The following is a 17,994-nucleotide window of genomic DNA, read 5'->3' as shown; positions in this document are numbered from 1 at the left end:
GTGTTTGCGTGTGTGTGTGTGTGTGCGCGTGTCCTCACACTCCAGGGCACGGAGTCCGTGTAGAGCAGGTGAGCGAAGAGTCGGGCCACGTTCCTCAGCTTGTTGGTCTCCAGACGGTGGATGGTGTCGTACTGCTCGGAGAAGATGGCCTCGAAGCTCTCCATGTACTCCTTCTTCAGCAGGCAGAACCTCTGAACACACAGCGGCCATTAGATCGCACGGTGAGGGGCGGCAGGGGCGCGCATGCGAGAGTCATCCGCCTCGTCTCACCCCGGCCAGCAGACCAAAGAACTTCTCGTAGGTCCTCTGTTGGGCGCAGCAGTCCAGGATCATGTTACACAGCTCCTTCTGCTCACAGAAACACACACAGCAGCGGATTAACACAGAAACATCCAGACGGACGGTGTGTGTGAGAGTCAGCTGAAACAAAACCCTCCATGAAGACATAAAAGACAGAACGCCGTCTGGATGCTGATGGCGCCTGTTCTATTGTATGACATGGGAATTATTAATAATACATGTAAACTCTCCAAGAAAGCCAGGAAAAAAGGTTCATGAGGTTCTTGCTAAAACACACCTCTGTTAAATAATAAAGCACTGAATCCACAGACTGTTCTACACTGAGTGGTGCTGAGAGGCAGCGGTTTGGTCTGGCCGAGATCAGACCAGACGCCGTCCCGTAAGAGGAGGTCGGAGGTCGGAGGTCAGCAGCCTTTTCCTCCCGACTCCTTCAACATCAGAAGATTTGAGACGTTTTGATCTGGATGTGAAAGCTCAGAGTTTCTTTTCTTTTTTGGGGGCGTGTCAGTAAACAACATGTTTAAAGTGCTCCAGCTGTTGTGCTGAGTGATTCAGTCCTGATGCAGACTGACGAGCTGCTCGGATCCGACCTCCCACACACTGTGTGTGTGTGTTGGTATCTTTGTGAGGACGGCTGCTGCAGGTGTTTTCATACATCCTCTGAGCCTCATCTTTATTTAGACCAGACACCATTAAAATGCTAGTTGAGTCCAAAGAAAACTTATTTGGCGGGAACATTGTTAATTCGTTTACCTTGTTATTACGACCAATCAACACTGCAGTGCTGCCTTTGTTTCCAGATCAATCATCTGTGTGAGTGTGTGTGTGTGTGTGTGTGTGTGTGTGTGTGTGTGCTCACCGTCTGGCTCTCAGGAAAGTCCATCTTGATCAGTTTGTGAGCACACTCCTCGAAGTCCAAACTGCACAAACGTACAATGAAATAATTAATCAGTTAGCAGAGCAGCCAGCCTGCGATTGTTCAGTGAAATAATGTGTGAAAGTGTGTTTTCCTCAGCCCGTGTTCATGTTTCATCCTGTTCTCCAAACCTGTGAACTGTGCTTCAATGAAACCATGGTAACTGGGCGACACACACACACACACGAACACAGACACACACACACACGTCTGTCGATTGCTTTTCGAGGACATTCAGAGACACAACCGGATCCCAATCCTCTTAACCAACACACTTGGCCAGGCTGGAGCGGCAGCCTGGAGGTCTCAGGACGTGAAAACCACCCCGGACGTGTGAGAGCGGTCCTCACAGAGACGGGAATACACACTCAGCCCCTCAAACACAGCTTTAATTATTAGTCCAAATCCATCAAATAGAGCAGGAGCTGTAAATAACTGCCAACACCCACAGAGACGACCAGTCCCACACCGAGCCAGAGCCTGTCACTTGGTGTGTGTGTGTGTGTGTGTGTGTGTGTGTGTGTGTGTGTGTGTGTGTGTGTGTGTACCTGGACTGTATAGCGAGGTAAATGGTCCTTCTGAAAGCCACCAGGTTGACTTCTGTCTTGTCGAAGATGGTGACCTTCTCATCTGAGGGGGACAGGGAGGCGTGCAGAGGTCAGTAACATCAGAGTGTTCAGAAGTCACGATGGATAAAAGATGAGATCTCGTTCATGTTTACTCGAGTAAAGTTTCCCGTTTGGCTCATTTCAGTTTAAATGTTGCTCCCAAGAACTTCAGCCATCAGCTTGTGTGACTCACCGTCTCCTCCCTCCTCGTTCTCGTCTTCGTCTTCGTCTTCCTCGTCGCTGCCGTCGGCCTCCTCGCCCGAGTCGCTGCTGCCCTCGTCCAGGATGTCTGACAGGAAGCGACAGCCGAAAGGTTAGACTGTGAGGGAGGCGACGGGCGGCTGGGCGCGCCGCAGCGGCAGCGGTTCCTCACCTCGCTTGATGGTTTTGTACTTTTCTTCGTTCTCCTGGAAGTCTGGATCCAGCTTGAACACATCTGTGCGGACACACACACACACACACACACGTGATTATTTCTGCAGTTACGGACCCCGGCGGGCGTCTGGCCCCTCCCTCCGGTCGGTCAGGCTCTCACTCAGGATGTCCTCGGTGTTGTACTCGTCGTCCAGCGGCAGCATGTGGGTGAACTGGTCGTCCTCGTCCACCAGGTCCAGGCCCTCCGGGATGACGGGGTGGTCCTTGAAGCCGTCCTTCCTGATGGCGAACATCACCTCGATCATGTACTGGACTCGCTTATCGATGGACGACTCGTGCAGGACGTTTCTCAGACGCTCGAATATGGCTGGAAACAGACGGGGGAGTTTAGGCTTTTCTCCATGAGAGCAGAACGCTCACTTACTGTTTTTCACATTCAGATATTACTCAGAAAACTCGTTTTCACTTAAAGATTTTTATCGAAACATCACAGCCCAGTGTGATCGTGTTCGGTACCATTGATTCCTCGGGGCGACACCTCGGTCAGTTTGAGTCCGCACTCCTTCAGGAAGGAGATGGCGACCTCCACGCTGTCGTCGGTGGGACGCTCCAGCAGCAGGGTGAGCATCTCCAGACACAGCACCTCGTGAGCCTGAGGGCGGCGGACACACACACACACACACACACACACACACACACACACACACACACACACACACACACACACACAGTCAACACACACCTCACTCAAACCCCCGGAACCTTCTGAGGCGGAGAACCGGGACCGACCACGTTCTGGTTGATGAGATGAGCCACGAACTTGGAGGCGGTCAGGCACTGTTGCTGAAAAAGGAAACACACCGACATAAAAACAACGCCACAGCCAAAAATAAATAAAACACACTTATCATAGATAAAATTCAACGATCAAACAGAACAAACAGGACGGAGGTGGACTCTTCAGTTCCATCGGTCAGTCCGCCATCGCTGATGAAAACATGGCGGATACCTTGAGGTTGCGGCGGTAGCTCCTCCTGAACGCCAGGATGAGGCGCTTGAGGATCAGCTCTCCGATCTGCGGGAACTTGGAGTTGATGATGGCGACGACGGCGGCGTAGACGTGAGTGAAAATGGGCGACGCCGCCTGGGCCTGAAGCACGGAGCGAGCCAGCAGCCCCCTGAAGGAGAACAGAGAGGAAACGTTCACAGGAGACAGGAAGACTGCTCTGACGTGTTTCCACTGCTCCAACTCGGACATTCATTCATCAAACTACCAAGAAGCAGGACTTCACCAAAACAACTCAAGTGTTGTGTTTTTACACTTGTCAGGTTTGGTCTGATCAAAAACAGGAGAGATTGCTGCATTAAAGCAGCTTATTTGTGAAAGTGTGAATGTAGAAAACCTTGATTTTCATCTGTGCTCTTGAGAGCAGACGCGACATGAGTTCAGAAAAACCAAACTCGCCATGAAAATGATGCAATCTTCCAAAACAGAAACAAGAAAATGCAGGTACATGGGACAATTTGCCCCCCAAAAAAACAATGTTTAAAATAAACTGGCAACAATAAACATTACTGAGGCTCTTATTAGACGTGCAAAGATAAATGTGATCATTTTGGTGGTGAGGGTGAAACGTCTGAGGTCCTCACGTCATTCAGAGACTCGTCCAAAAATGAAAACGAGCTGAAATTACATTTGGCTGTGAAAAGGAAAAATGTGCGACAGCTGTTTGAGATTAAACAAAACACTAAAATGTTTTCATGCCTGACAGGTTTGGTCCAGTTAAAATCCGTTGCAGAAGTTTCACTTTTCTAATCCTAATGAACAGGAAGCGATGAGCTTCAGAAGCTTTATATCCACACAGCAAGTCTTCATGCGAAGTCCAGGAGTTTCTGTTTTTGTTTTGACATCTTCTCCTGTTTTATAAGTTCTGGTAAAAATCCTCCACGGTGGTGAAAAATCATTGACGATCAGGATTTCTTTGTCAGCTCTGCTGCAGAACCGAGCACCAGAGGTGTGAGCAGTAAACCTTTACCTGTCCGGATGTGTGTTCAGCTGCCAGAACCCTTCGTCTCACTGCGACAGGAGCTTGACTACCGGGCGTCGACACACACCGGGTTTCGGTGTTGATGTGTTTGCTCACCTCCCCCGGACGATGTTCTCCTGCAGCAGCTCCTGGATGATGTTCACGATGTTGGACACGTTGACTTTGTTGATCAGACCGTTGATGGATTTCTTCAGGGCCTCCCAGCTCATCCTCTGATAGGCCAGACTGAGGAAACACGGGGCTTTGGTGAACACGCCGAGCTGTTTGTGGAGTTTATTAACAGAGGCAGAGAAACTCCAGCTCACCTGCTCTTGTCTGTGATTTGCTGCTGCATCATGCGCAGCTTGGCGGGGGGGATGTACGCTCCGCCCGTCCTGGTCAGGATCGGATCCAGCTCCTCCTTCTTCTTCTTGACCGGCGGTTCCTCCGCCGGCGCCTTTTCATTTTGAGGGGAGGTCGAGCGACCCCGCCTCCGGGAATCTGAGTCGCCGTCTCGAATTCCACGTCGATCAAAACGCCCGTCTCTGTCGTCACGGCGATCGTCGTAGCGATCACTGAGAGGACGAGACGAGCCCACCAAGTTTTAATATTACTGGTACAGTAACTCTAAAACCTCGGAACACTGAAGGCTTCTTAAGACAAAGGCACAACATGGAGGCAATTTAACTTGAACTGAAATGGTTCACTGAGCAGAACCAATGTAAGTTTGTCAGAACTAACAGATCTGTGTCATTTACCGAGCATAGCGTCTCCGGTCCCTCTCCCTGGACCTGGACCGGTCCCGTCCTCTGGATCTGGACCTGTCCCTGTCCCCTCCTCTTGATCTGGACCTGGATCTGTCTCGCCCTCTGGATCTGGACCGGTCTCTTCCTCTGGATTTGGATCTGTCTCTGGACCTCGATCGGGATCTGGATTGGTCCCTTTCTCCAGACCTGGACCGGGACCTGTCTTGTTCTTTGGATCCGGCTCTCTAGAAAAACAAAAGCAGAGCACCACCGGGTTTTCTTTCAGTCCTCGCATGTTAAAACGATGTGAATACAGGACAGAAAGTGAAACAGGAAAGCATGGTGCCCATATTAAAAGTCTGAATTTAGCTGAACAGGAGTGACAGCCCAGCAGCAGAGAGTCAGTCTGGCTCAGTTTCTGCTTGGATTAAAAGCCTGTAGGTACCTGGGGAGAGTCTAAGATGACAGTAATGGACACAAAGTCTTATTTGATTTGTTCTTCTGTCAATCAGCAAGCTGCATCTTTATCCTGGGGTTCGTTTTTTCCTCTCTCCACTGGTCACTTTCATGAATCAGCTGGCCATGAACCGACTACTCCGTCGCAGGACAGCATTCCGAGGTTAAACAGGGTCCCGTTGCCATGGTAACTACCATTTCAGACCACGCAGTGTTTTGACACCAGCTGTCCAGTACTGCGAAGAACCCTGTGACGCCTTGAGCAAGACGATCCACTTTGATCTGCATCTTTCCAAATGTAAAAAAAGAAAATTGAGTAGAGACTGAATTATTTTGGAAAATGCGATTAACTTCTTCAGAAAAATGAATGGAAGCTTTCAGATGGTTTCTTTCATGTTTCAGAAGGGTTATAATCTGAAGACATTTCTGCTTTTTCCAAACGACGTCCTCAGAAAGACAGACGTAACTCGACAGATGGAGGGATGACAGGATCCTTAACATCGATCTAAATGTCATTTTATAATAAACAATGTCACTACGATCAACACAAACTGCAGCGTTTAACTAGGCTGTCTGGATTACTTTAATTTTATGTCTGCAGAATTTTCACTGAATATCTAGCAGCTCCTCTTCATTCATTCTTTTCCTTCCTTTTTGCTGGCTCTGTTAGAAATGTGTGACACACTGGTGAGTTTGGTCTGAAGTCCTGGGGCACTGTAATAATCAATTACACGTGCACAAAGCTCTGTTTGTCTGCCTTGCTGCGCCTGAGCTGTGTGAACGAGACGTATGTGCAGCGAAATCTGTCATAAGTTAGGAGTAAAACGCGCAAACATTCATGCACACCGTAGCAAACAGTTTTAACCGGCTCAGGGATTTAGAATGCTTCCTGAAACTTTTCCTTCGCTTGAATATTATTTTTTGGATTGGAAACCTCAGTTACTTGAGTTACTCGAGTAACTCCATTTCTTAAATTCCGCCAATCAGATAAATTAAAAGGAAATTATTTCCTGTGAAAAGTCCTGTGAATGCTAAAATTTTAAAATTTACACAAAATACATCTTTGGACACTGTAGCATGAGAGAGAACCACAGTCTTTAATACTCCTCATGTGAGAAATGACTAAAGACAGTGAAATATCATTAAGGTCCACACTGGTCCTCTCTTACTGTGATCTGGGCGACACTGCTCCTCATCTTCCTCAGTGCTCCCTCATGCTCATCGTCATCGTCGCTGCTGCTGTCTGAGCTGCTGGAGGCAGCGCTACCGGGCTGGCTGCTGCCTGCAGTACTGGCGTTAGAGGACGGACGCTCATTGGGACTTTTCTCCGCTGCAGTCGCCTCCTGAGGCTCTTCTGCCACAGGTCCGGACACATCCTCTGAAGGTCCTGCAACCACAAAGGAGAAGAGAAATCAAGCAGTGTTGGGCAATCAGATACATGAAGGCAGGTTGTTACAATCGTACAAAATAAAATGAAAGGTTTAACCTACCATCGTGCTCCTTTTGTGCAGGACTGGGACTCCGGCTTCTGTCTGGAGAGCTCATACCTGCAAAAACAACACATTTACGATCAGCTAACATTAACAAAACCCAATAAACAATCAAAAATAATGCTTCTTTTCATTTATTTCTACTCTTACTCTTAGATTCTAATGGTTTCTGTCAGTATAGAAGACATAATAATTATGTAATGCACGCATGCATGCTTTAAAAAGGTATTTACATACACAGAGTTGTACAGTATCTGAAGTTATACACAACAGGACAAGTGAAGGGAAGATTATCAGTTCATGATCACCTATGACTGATGATGAAAACTTCTCATTGTGAACTTGTTGATTTATACACTCCAAACATTGTAGATTTTCACAAAATATTACACACACGCTCAAAGCTAGTAATACAAGTCACCAACGTAGGACTGAAGATTTGTTTTGCCCAGAGAGCACAGAAAGCACACAAACATCCAGAGGACTGATCCTCTTTTTAACCTAATTCTCTCACTGATCTTGATGGGTCATCTGGTTTCAATCTTTTAGCTATAGCAATGAAAGGAATCAAAAAAATTCTCCTGTCAATAAGCACAATCTTATAAAGAAAAAACAGCGCAGTGCGTAAAGATGACAAACGTTGCTTTACCGTATCTTTGTTTCTAAACTGACCCTTCAAAGACAACATGTCGACGCGGACCGGTATCACTGTAAAGGTGGGAACAGACGCGGCTCCGAAACAGAGCAATTAATAACCAGTGGTACTTCACAAAAAATCGCACAAGTCTTCATCAGCAGTTCAACACTGATTACTGTATTAAATTGAATTTTATAGATCCGCTTTTCTCGCCATGCGTGTTTGGATTAGCAACAGTTAGCATACTTAGCTTAAGCTCGCTAAAACAGACGGCTCTCCGTGGGTTTGCCGATAACCTTCGAAAACATCTCCCTTGTATCTCCAAATGCGGCCCTTCTTTACTCATTTGGTTTTATTTGTCTCTAAACGTGAACTTACCCGCCAGTTTTCCGACTTTTCTTCAATCACTGTCGTTCGTATGGCACTCGACTTCCGGTGACAGTGGACCACACTTCCGGTGACATGGTACGATACTTCCGGGTCACGGGGTGCTCGCTGTTTCGCCCCCTGCTGGTGTCTCGAACTTCCTAAAAAGGAGGATTTTAACACTTTATATTTTAATGTTTTGTTTGTCGTTATTTTTGAGTCATTATTCAACATTTTAGAGGATGAAAAAGCAGAGAAAGTACCAGAAACTAAGTTTCTGGGGTGAAAAATGTCAAATTCTCCACAAGGTTAGTTAAAGGGATACTTCAACATTTTGGCAAGTTGGCCACATTTACTGCAATTCCTTAGTCATTTCGAACAGCATGCTTACTTTTTTTGTGAGGACGAGCTGTTGTTTATCCAGAGGTGAGTCGGGGAAGGTTTTCGGGACGGACACAATGGAAGTAAATGGTATTTTTGGTTCCCCTCGTCAAACTCATCAAATACACAATCCAACAACCCCAAAACACTTTGGTGGACACGTTATAATCCGCACATTCACCACGCTGTGAAATATGTGAAATATTAATGCAAAATTACCAGATTGAGTTGTTTATGCGAAGATTGCTAAGACGGAACTACTTACTAAACATGGCGTCTGGGCGTAGTGATTTCAAAAGAAAAAGTAGTTCCCAGTATTTGCTTCAGTGTCGTAACGCTACAATATTATTTGTTGGTGTTCCACAGCGTAGTGAATGTGCGGATTATAACGTGTCCAAGAAAGTGTTTTTGGGTTGTTGGATTGTGTATTTGATGAGTTTGACGAGGGGGAACAAAAAATACCATCCACTTCCATTGTGTCCGTCCCGAAAACCTTCCCCGACTCGCCTCTGAATAAACAACAGCTCGCCCTCACAAAACAAGTAAGTATGCTGTTCGAAATGACTAAGGAATTGCGCTAAATGGGCCAATTTGCCAAAATGTTGAAGTATCGCTTGAAATAAAATACACAACAAACAGAACCCAATGAGAAACAATACACGTGTATACTGAAAATAAATACATCTTTATTATTCTCTTCTCTACAGAGTGGCCCCTCTCTGCGTCCCCTTACAAGACATCCGTACAAAATACACATTATTGGACAATGACAGACACCAACAGTCAGACTCTATAGTGTAATCAGAAGTGAGAAAAGGGTTTTTGATCATTAAAAAAAAGAGTGAGTGTTGGTCCAGCAGAGCAAACTTTGTAGTCAGTGAACATGAGAAGTCAAACATTGAAAATAACTGAGGGTCAAATGTTTTGTCAAGAACAATCAGGAGCTTTCGCACAGTAAAATAGGTGGAGTTGGATCAGCTCCACCTATTGAATAACAACCATTCAAAGTGTCAGAGAGCTCCCGATTATCAGAAAATCAACCTTTTGACCTTCTACTTTCCCACAAAGCAACAACAAACATACATACATACAGACGGAGATCAGCTTTCAACACAACATTCTATTTTTAACATGAGTCCCAACTGACATTTTTAGAACTGTTCTCCCATTATGAATATCAAAAGATACAACAAGAACCAAAAAAACAAAAGATCATGTCTCCCAGACAATCATACTCGACTCCCAGGTTTAATTTTTTTTCTGTCTTTTATACCTGTAAGGGACAGACAGGCTAAAGTACACAGAACCTATTTGTATTTTATGGATCTATTAGTTAAATGATCAATGAATTATGTGGTTTGGATATGAGAAAGATGAAAACATTTTTAATGAAACCTGACTGTATCAGATCAACCAGGATCGGGGACACAACCAATCACGCCTGAAATGTTGACAGAAATTTGTTGATGGTTTCTAAACAATAATCCCAATACACTAATTAAAAAACAAAAAAACGACACGTTCACATTATTGCACACAGACTTGACGACAGAGTGAAGCTGAAACGCTAAAATAGCCAAAGCTAACAAAGCTCCGAGCAGCTGTTACGAAATCATCATCATCATCATCATCATCATTACGGTTACCATGACGACTTACCAAAAACCTCTGGCCTGTACACCTTTGCATCTCGTGACGTCGCACGCCAACACCATCACCTGCTCTAAAACGACCGACGGAAACAGCGCAGACATTTTGAAGACACGCCGAACTTCACTGAGCAAACAGAGAAATGCGATTAAAAACTCGACAGGCTGAAACGTCATTTCATCTTCTGTTTGACACGTTTTCACAATTAAAATACCTTTTTTTATGAATAGCAGGAAAAGCTCATCAGTTTTGCTGACGAGATGCAGAAATAAATCTTGTGACTTTAAGTGGCGTTACCTGAAGTTGATCTGTTTCACATTTAATGCACCTGTTGGTGGTTGTGTCTTTTCTCATTCTCAAAAAATATACAGCATTGAAACTAAAATGTTACTGGTGGTGATGAGCAGATGAGTGATGGCTTCAACAGCGATGAAGGTGAAAGGAGCAGAAGCATGATGATGATGATGATGATAATGATGATGATGATGATGATAACCTAACAGAATCCCTTATTGAGTCTACTTTAAACTGTAACTATTCAACCTCTGACATTCAGGTGAAATGTGCACGGAGTGAGTAACTTTAAAGTAGAGAAAGAGCTCAGTTTGACCCTCAGCAGGCTTTCTATCAAAGATTGAGAAACGCGACAAGAAAAGAAAATTAAACGGAAAGAATAGAATGTTGACAGGATGGTTTTGAATAGCTCTGAGGCTCCGCTCTGCATTTCTCCTCTCCTCTGTGCAGTGAAGTTTCTCTGTCACCTTCATCCGTTTTCTGCCTCCAGAGACGTTTGAACTGTGAGGCTCGAAGCTTTTACATTTATAACAGTTACATTATATTATCTTGCTTTCAGATGTTTGCTGTTGCTCCACATAAAAAGTATCAAACAGAAAAAACACAGTGACTGTGAATCATTCACTTTCGTGCCATCAGTATAGCCTTCTTTTGTTTTAAATTAGTGAATTAATTTGAATTATCAATGAATTAATGAGGACTGAAATCTCAAGAGTCATAAAAAACTTTTTTTCTCAATTCATCCTGATGTAAAATTTAAAGTGAAATCTCTTGTTGTCACTTAAAGTTACTATTTCTGATTCAAATGTGTAAAGCTAACCTTCTTTTCCTGTGAACAACACAAACTACATTTAACTAACAGTCACTGTCGGCTGGCAACAGAAAGTTTGGGATTAAGAGGAAATAAAGCTAACAGTAGGAGAGGAAATACAGACATTACATTACTAATTTTAAGAGACCCAACAACTGAGATGCCTGACTGGTGGCACCTTTGATAGATTTACATTATTTTCTTGTATGAGAAAAACATAAAGAGGCATTACAAACAGTTCCAGGAGCACTGAGTGTGTTTTCAGTTCATAATTCATATTTTTGTGCAGCTTCTATATGTGCAGAAATATTCTGACATGATCAGGCGCAACCTGACGGAGATGGTCCCGGTAGTGGTGGCGATGCTGGAGGAAACGTGAGGCAGTGGCTACGGAGGCGGTCTGGAATACCCTAACGGACGTGGGAAGAACGCGTCTCTTCCGTCCTAATGGCAGAGTGATGATGGGACTGTCCGGTCCGACGTTCCCAGCGTGCATTGCGCGGTTGGGGGACAGAGCGCTGCCTGCAGGTGAGGTGGGCGGGGCTTGTTTCAGCGTCAGTGTGACAGACATACAGTGTTACAGACATGTAGTGTTCCTCAGTGTTGCTCAGCTTTACAGTGTTACAGACAGTGGCGTCGCTCAGGCTGTGGTTACTAAGGCTGGAGGCGAAAGGGAGGCGGTGCTCTGCTGTTGCCATGGCTACGGGCGGTGCTGCTGGGCGGGGACCGGAGACGGCTGCGGCGTGACGGCGGCCAGCAGCTCGCTGTAGATCTCCTTTCGGACCTCCTGCGCTACGCTCTCTCGAATCTGGAGAGAAAGAGAGGAGCGACGGTCAAGTACAGGAAGTCTGGAACAGCTGCGTTTCTGTCTACGAGTATATATAAGACATTAGTGACGCATGAGGCGTGAACACATGAAGCGCTACCTCTTTAATGAGCTGCTGCAGGTTGTCCAGCTGCAGCCCTCCAGTCGCTCCCTCCTCTCTCTTCTCCGGTGAATCCCGTCTGCCTGCCTCCTCTTCTCGGCCGCCCACACTGTCCCTCTCCCGCAGCCTTCCCTTGCTGCGGGCGTTCGGTCGAGGAGGCGTGGCGGGCGTTATGTCCACCGACGTCCGATACAGTTCTGGTTTCTGCTCGCCGTCCGCTCCTCTTCGCCCTCGTCCTCTGAGCGGACTGGACGACCGGGAGGAGGGGGAGGTGGGGAAGTCGTGACCGTCGTAGTTGAGCTCCGACTGGAGGTAGAACTGCTCGCTGAGGAGCTCCGACATCTGGAGACAAACCACCAAACAGTCAGAACAGAGGGAAACACACCAACAGCTGCCTGTGTGTAAGACACCTTTGTATTGTTGTCCTCATCTTGTGAGGGAATCAACAAATCCGTTTCCACACTTGTGTTAAAGACATGTTAGAATTCAAGAAACATCACTACTTTCAGAGGCTCGGGTTCAGCAGCAGTTACAGTTACAGGGTTTACAACATGTCTGCAGAGAAAGACAGCAGGTGGACATAAACTCACCTGAAGTTACGAAACATGGTTACTGGTGTGTGAACATGTGAGTATTATGGTTACAGGGACTACATGTATTCAAAACTTTAGATTATGGAGAGTTACGGTATTTTCAGAGGTTAGAATTAATCAGCAGGAACTGAATGTGACTCAACACCATCTGAAAGACATGGAAACGTGTGTGAGACTGTGTGTGTGTGTGTGTGTGTGCGCGTGCTGACCGGTTCCATTGCTCGCAATGCTGAGGCGGTGAACAAGTTTTCAACACTGTTGTTGCTTCGAAGACCCTGAAGAAAGAAGACAAGACGAGCGTCAACATGTCGTCCACGGAGGTCATGTTCAGGTTCGCTGACTGACTCAAAAACACAATATAATATCTCAAATGCTTAATACATGTGATTACAACGTGAGTTTGGCAGAATCTGCTTATCAAACAGCCAAACTGAACTGTGACATTTTCATTTTGCAGATGTTTGTGTGCGCTGTGTGTATTCACTCTGTGATGTGTGCTGTGGATCAGATCCATCAGCTTCTCCTCCAGCTGCTGTTCCAGCTCCTGCAGCTCCTCTCTCACGCTGGACCTCAGAGACTGCAGCTTCTCCACCTCCATCCTACAAACAAACCCAGAACAAACCCGTACAGCCGGCTGGATTCACTCAGAGTGCTGAGAAGCACATGCCGGCGGCCCCGAGCAGTCACCTGTCCGCAGGGCTCAGGTGGTTGTAGACCAGCGCCTGCTGCTGCATGATGGACAGCTCCAGGTCCATCATCTGCCTGCGGAACAGGCTCAGACTGCGCCTCTTCTGCTGAAACTCTGCCAGAGACTGAAGAGGAAGAGCAAAAACACACATCAACACACAGGGAGAACACGCAGTGTGTACCGATTAGTTGAATGTATGTTTTAAAAGAAAATGTGATTTTTTTTTATTTTTTTTTCGTTTGTGGCATAACAGTCGGTTTGACTTCCATCGTAGAAAAAGATAAAGTGCACTTTACCTGGAGGCCGGGCTGAGACGCTCGGCGCTCGCTGAACGTGTCCGGAGTGTTGGCTCGGTTCTAGATGAAGAGCACACAAACACACTTTTAGATCCAGCATGTTATCTTACTGATGCAACGTGTTTCTTTAATTTCTTTAAAGTTTCGATACAATTTCTGCATTTTCTTTCATGGTGGTGAGAAATCTCAGAGGTCAAGAACAGCGAGCTGATGTGTGATGAATAAATTCACATCTGTCTTCATCTGATCTTTCTTCCGTCGATGCTTCATAACAGAAGAAGCGTAACGTCATCTACGGAGACAGACATCTTTTGCGTCGTGTGTGTTTAGTGAACTGCTGACTGACGGAGTTGCAGCGGAGTGGAGGAGCGGCGCGTGGGAGAAGCTGTGGATCGTGCAGAGCTCCACTGGAGAAATGCTGAGAGCGTTACATAAGTGTTGACCTTGGGACGTCTGGGTGACGCGTTGTGTTTATCAGCTGGGAAAATGCTCCATGTGGTGACCTGGTTCCACTGTACTAACGCAGAAAAGCTGGTGTGTGTAGAGAACTGAGTCAGTCTGCTGCTCTGACCTACACCTTTACAATCAAATGTAATTAGGCAGTTTGCCGAGTCAGGCTGGAATGAGGAACAACAAGGTGATTAGTGAAACCAAGTCAAAAGAGGCAACCAGCCTCCAGTTTCCAGTGAAAGCGAACTGACCTCGCTGAGGCTCTGGACGGTTCCCCTGATGTCCTGCAGGACTCTCCTCAGCTGAAGCTCGGTTCCGGACGGACCCGGGCCAGCAGGGGGGGCAAACCCAGCGTGGGGGTTGTAACCCTGGCTGAAGGCCGATCCGAGGCCGGGGTGGAAACCGGGAGCGAGCGGAGCCAGACCGGGGTAGAGGCTGTGCTCTGGGGGTAAATGTGGCGGAGCAGCAGCAGCAGCAGCAGGGGGGGGATACTGGGAGACGGGATGGGGAAACGAGCTGACATTGTATCCGTGATAAGACAGGAACTGCGGAGCAGACTGAGTCCCGTATGGAGCGGCGGTATACGGTGACGGATTAGTGTACGGCTGGCTGAAGCCCTGGTGATGCATCATGGGAGCTCCAGGGTGGAGATGAGCAGGGCCGACGTGGTAAGGAAGGCTGGAGCTTGAGGGCTGATGGAGGTTGGTCATGCTTTGGTGCTGGGGGACGGGCGGAGGTGCGGGGCTGTGGAGGCCGGCCGGACCGGAGGGGGGGTTCTGGTGGGGGAAGAGGTTCGGGAGGCTGGAGTACGGCTGTGAGTGGTGCAGTGGGTGTGTGTGCTGAGGGAGGCCATACGGGTTGAAGTTGAACCTCGGACTGGGACTCGGACCGGAGTCAAAATACTGCGCCGGAGGGTTGTGACCGGGGAGCGATGCGAAGCCCGGGTTCCAACTTTTCTGGGCGTGGCTGACGCTGGTGTTAGAGGGAGACGGCGGCGGGAAGTGCCTCAGGGGGCGGTGATCGGAGGACAGGTCGGGGACGCTCTGGGTGCTCCAGGACTGACCTCCCGGGGTCAGTTCAGGAGGAGGACTGTAGCTCTGCAGGGAGCAGCATGACCGCATCAGGTGGGAGGGGATGGGTTTAGGGGCGGCGGCGGCGGCGGGCTTTTTGTTAGGGGCAGGATTTATGACCAGGGTGGACAGGACGCTGGTGCGTTCTTCTCGCTTTACCTCCTCCTCCAGCTGGTCGTCCTCCTGAGTGTATCTGACAGAGAACCTGGGCTGGGAGCAGGACGCCTGGCCCCGCCCCACCTGGATCTTGACGGACGACACCACCCTGGACGGCGCGAGGAGCGAGGAGGGCAGGGACGAAGACCTCTGGAGGCGGATCGCGCCGCGCTGGCTTCCTCTCCCTCGCCCGGGGCTGGCGGGCGTTTCGTCGCTCTCGGGGTCGATCCGCCGGCCCATCCGGCTCAGCTTGGCTCGGTTCAGAGCGCTGAGGACCTGAGCGGACGGCGTGGGAGGAGCAAACCCGTTGTGATCGTCAGAGAGGAGAGACTCCGGCTGGTCCTGGTTCTCCCCGGGGTCTCCTGCGGGTGGACTGGTGTCTCGGACCCTGTCTGAGGCCTGGTCTGTGTGTGGTGGGTCTGGTTCTGAAGCAGACTGACTCTGGGGGTCGTCTGACTCTTCTGACTCTTGTGGCGTTTCTTGTTCAGCAGCAGACACACACTGGATGATCTCCGGTTCCGGTTCCGGTTCCGGCTCGCCGTCCTCGTCCACACTGTCCTCCCGCTGCTCCTCCGTCGGCGTGAGCTTGGGGAGATGGTGAACCGTGTACTGAGGGAACTGGTCCAGACTCTCGTCTCCCTCCACAGAGCGGCTCCTCCCGTCCACCTCGGCGGCGGCGGCGGCGGGTCCCGCCTCTTCCCGTCTGGTGTCGGGCAGGTCGAACGTGGGCTGGTCCAGGGCGACGGGCGTGGTCAGGTCTTGGGACGGGTGGGACGTGACGGTGGTCTCACTGTCGCAGCTGTCGCTGCTGTCCTGCACCTTCAATCACAACCACAGTCTATGAACCGGTGAAGCCAAAAGAATGAAAACAATCATCTGCAGACTTTTATGTTACATTCATAATGACTTTCAGTCTAAATGTTGCATAAAGTGTCTTCTTCTCTTCTTTACATTTCATGCTGTTGTGTTTAAAAAGGACATTTAGGAGTGAATGTGACTTAAAAGCTTCTGTCTCAAACAATGAACCCTTCCATGTGACTTATGTGCCGTTACCTCTCTTCCCCGGGTGTGATAAACATCTGACTGAAGTTTTATGAGACACTTAAATAAAAAACATAAAGAATTTCAGGCGGCAGAGACGTCAACAGTGTAAACAGACCTTGAGGGAGTTTCCGGAGTCGGTGGACGGCTCCTCCGCAAAGCCGCTGCTGTCCGACTGCTGACTGACCGTCCTGGACATTTCTGAGGAGAAGACAGGGTGAGCGTTACTGCAGTGCCCAGGCCGACCTGCAGGTGGCACCACAGCACAATTGAGCCCCAGCACAAAGCTCCACGCTGAGGAGACAGACAGGACAGTGTGTCCCTGCTGAGTGAGCGAGGCAGAGGAATGCTTATAGAAACAGGCTCCGGCGCAGCTCGTCCAAACCCTCACATCCGACGCAAACTTCACCAAAATACGGAACGGGAGTCAGAGAGGACGAAGCCACAGCACAGGCCAGAGACACTAAACTGTCTGAACTCCAGACATCTAACAGTGCTCAGAGACCAGAGAGTTCACTGCAGAAAAAACTGATCTTTTTGAACACTTGTTAGAGTTTGGACAAAGTTCTAAAAACTCTGAAACACAAACAAGAATAAAAGGAAGCTGTTTCCTTTAATAGCACAGGCTGTTTAATGATGGCTGTTTGTGCTGCGTTAATTCATTCATTCATTCATTAATCGTCTTGCTCATTTTCCCTCCGCCTCGCTGTACAGGACTGCAGTCTGCTCAAATGTTTCGCTCGAGAGAAGCAAAAAAGTTGATGGAAAAAATTCGGTTTTAAAAAAATGGCTGAAATCACTGTTGTTATAACTTCAGTTATGTGAGACGGCATCAAGATGTAGTCAACAAAACAACAAAAGAAGTTTCAGTTTTCCAATAGAACATCAGAAACAAAGTGAAAGACTGAAAGGCGTTGCTCAGATGCAGCTCGTCCTGTACGCCCTGCTCTGCTCTAGTCGTCCTGCAGCGAGGCTTTTTCCAGATGTCATCGGGCGCCAACATTTTTTCACTTTGCTGACTTTATTAATAACATCAGCTTGGGATTTCGCTGTTCCACATACAGCTGATGTATACAGTCCGACATGCGAAGGGTTAAAGGACAGATTCAGATTTCCTCCACGTCCATCTTGGAACAATTCTAACACGACCTCGAGCAAACAGAGGGAACAGTGAATGTTCACACACTGACGGGATACTGTGATATTTAAGAAATGAAATGAAGATTTCTTTTAACTTTCCACTGAGTTTTAATGCTTTTATCTGTATGCATTGATCCGACCGGTGATTCCCAAAGCTGAGAGGTTAAACTATGTTTAAAATTCCTGGGCAGGTCTGAAACTGAAGGCTTGGCAGCACAGATCCCCCCAATTACTACTGACATTTATAATTGTGATTAATTAAAATGTGACTAATATTTTCACTGATGCTGTGAGTCCACTTTCAGTTTTACTTTTTCCATCTGAGAGCAGAAGGAACATCCTGTTTTCTTGCTGAATGTAACAACCACAATATAGCAAATGCTAAAAAACTTCACAACTTTCCAAGAGTGTAATAAAATATTTCAGGCAACATCCTGATAACAGTTTGCGCAATTAAATTAATCTTTATCTCATCAAACAAAGTCATGAAGGTGCTGGTGATGATATGTGATTTTATCTCTTTTTCACTATAGATTGAAGTATTTAAACAAAATTGGCTGCTTTAAGAAGATATTGA

At 47.5% G+C, this 17,994-nt stretch overlaps 1 protein-coding gene across 1 annotated transcript in view; it reads right to left on the bottom strand.

Moving 5' to 3' along the window:
* LOC115402838 (CWC22 spliceosome associated protein) overlaps positions 1-17,994 on the bottom strand; it is a 45,535-nt gene that overhangs the window by 1,649 nt on the left and 25,892 nt on the right. The window contains exons 16-34 of the mRNA XM_030111420.1: positions 16,396-16,478; positions 14,262-16,055; positions 13,561-13,620; positions 13,264-13,388; positions 13,061-13,175; positions 12,786-12,851; positions 12,106-12,325; positions 4,553-4,658; positions 4,344-4,472; positions 3,209-3,377; positions 2,989-3,042; positions 2,716-2,851; positions 2,360-2,566; positions 2,198-2,260; positions 2,018-2,113; positions 1,765-1,846; positions 1,160-1,220; positions 271-348; positions 39-191 (exon numbers count right to left, since the gene is read on the bottom strand). Coding sequence (XP_029967280.1) covers positions 39-191; positions 271-348; positions 1,160-1,220; positions 1,765-1,846; positions 2,018-2,113; positions 2,198-2,260; positions 2,360-2,566; positions 2,716-2,851; positions 2,989-3,042; positions 3,209-3,377; positions 4,344-4,472; positions 4,553-4,658; positions 12,106-12,325; positions 12,786-12,851; positions 13,061-13,175; positions 13,264-13,388; positions 13,561-13,620; positions 14,262-16,055; positions 16,396-16,478 — 3,797 coding nt within the window. The remainder of the gene's footprint in view (positions 1-38; positions 192-270; positions 349-1,159; positions 1,221-1,764; positions 1,847-2,017; positions 2,114-2,197; positions 2,261-2,359; positions 2,567-2,715; positions 2,852-2,988; positions 3,043-3,208; positions 3,378-4,343; positions 4,473-4,552; positions 4,659-12,105; positions 12,326-12,785; positions 12,852-13,060; positions 13,176-13,263; positions 13,389-13,560; positions 13,621-14,261; positions 16,056-16,395; positions 16,479-17,994) is intronic.

Source organism: Salarias fasciatus, chromosome 16 (assembly GCF_902148845.1).
Source record: "Salarias fasciatus chromosome 16, fSalaFa1.1, whole genome shotgun sequence".
Lineage (NCBI taxonomy): Eukaryota > Metazoa > Chordata > Actinopteri > Blenniiformes > Blenniidae > Salarias > Salarias fasciatus.
Note: the sequence above shows the minus strand (reverse complement) of the source record. Positions and strands in the feature narration are given on the sequence as shown.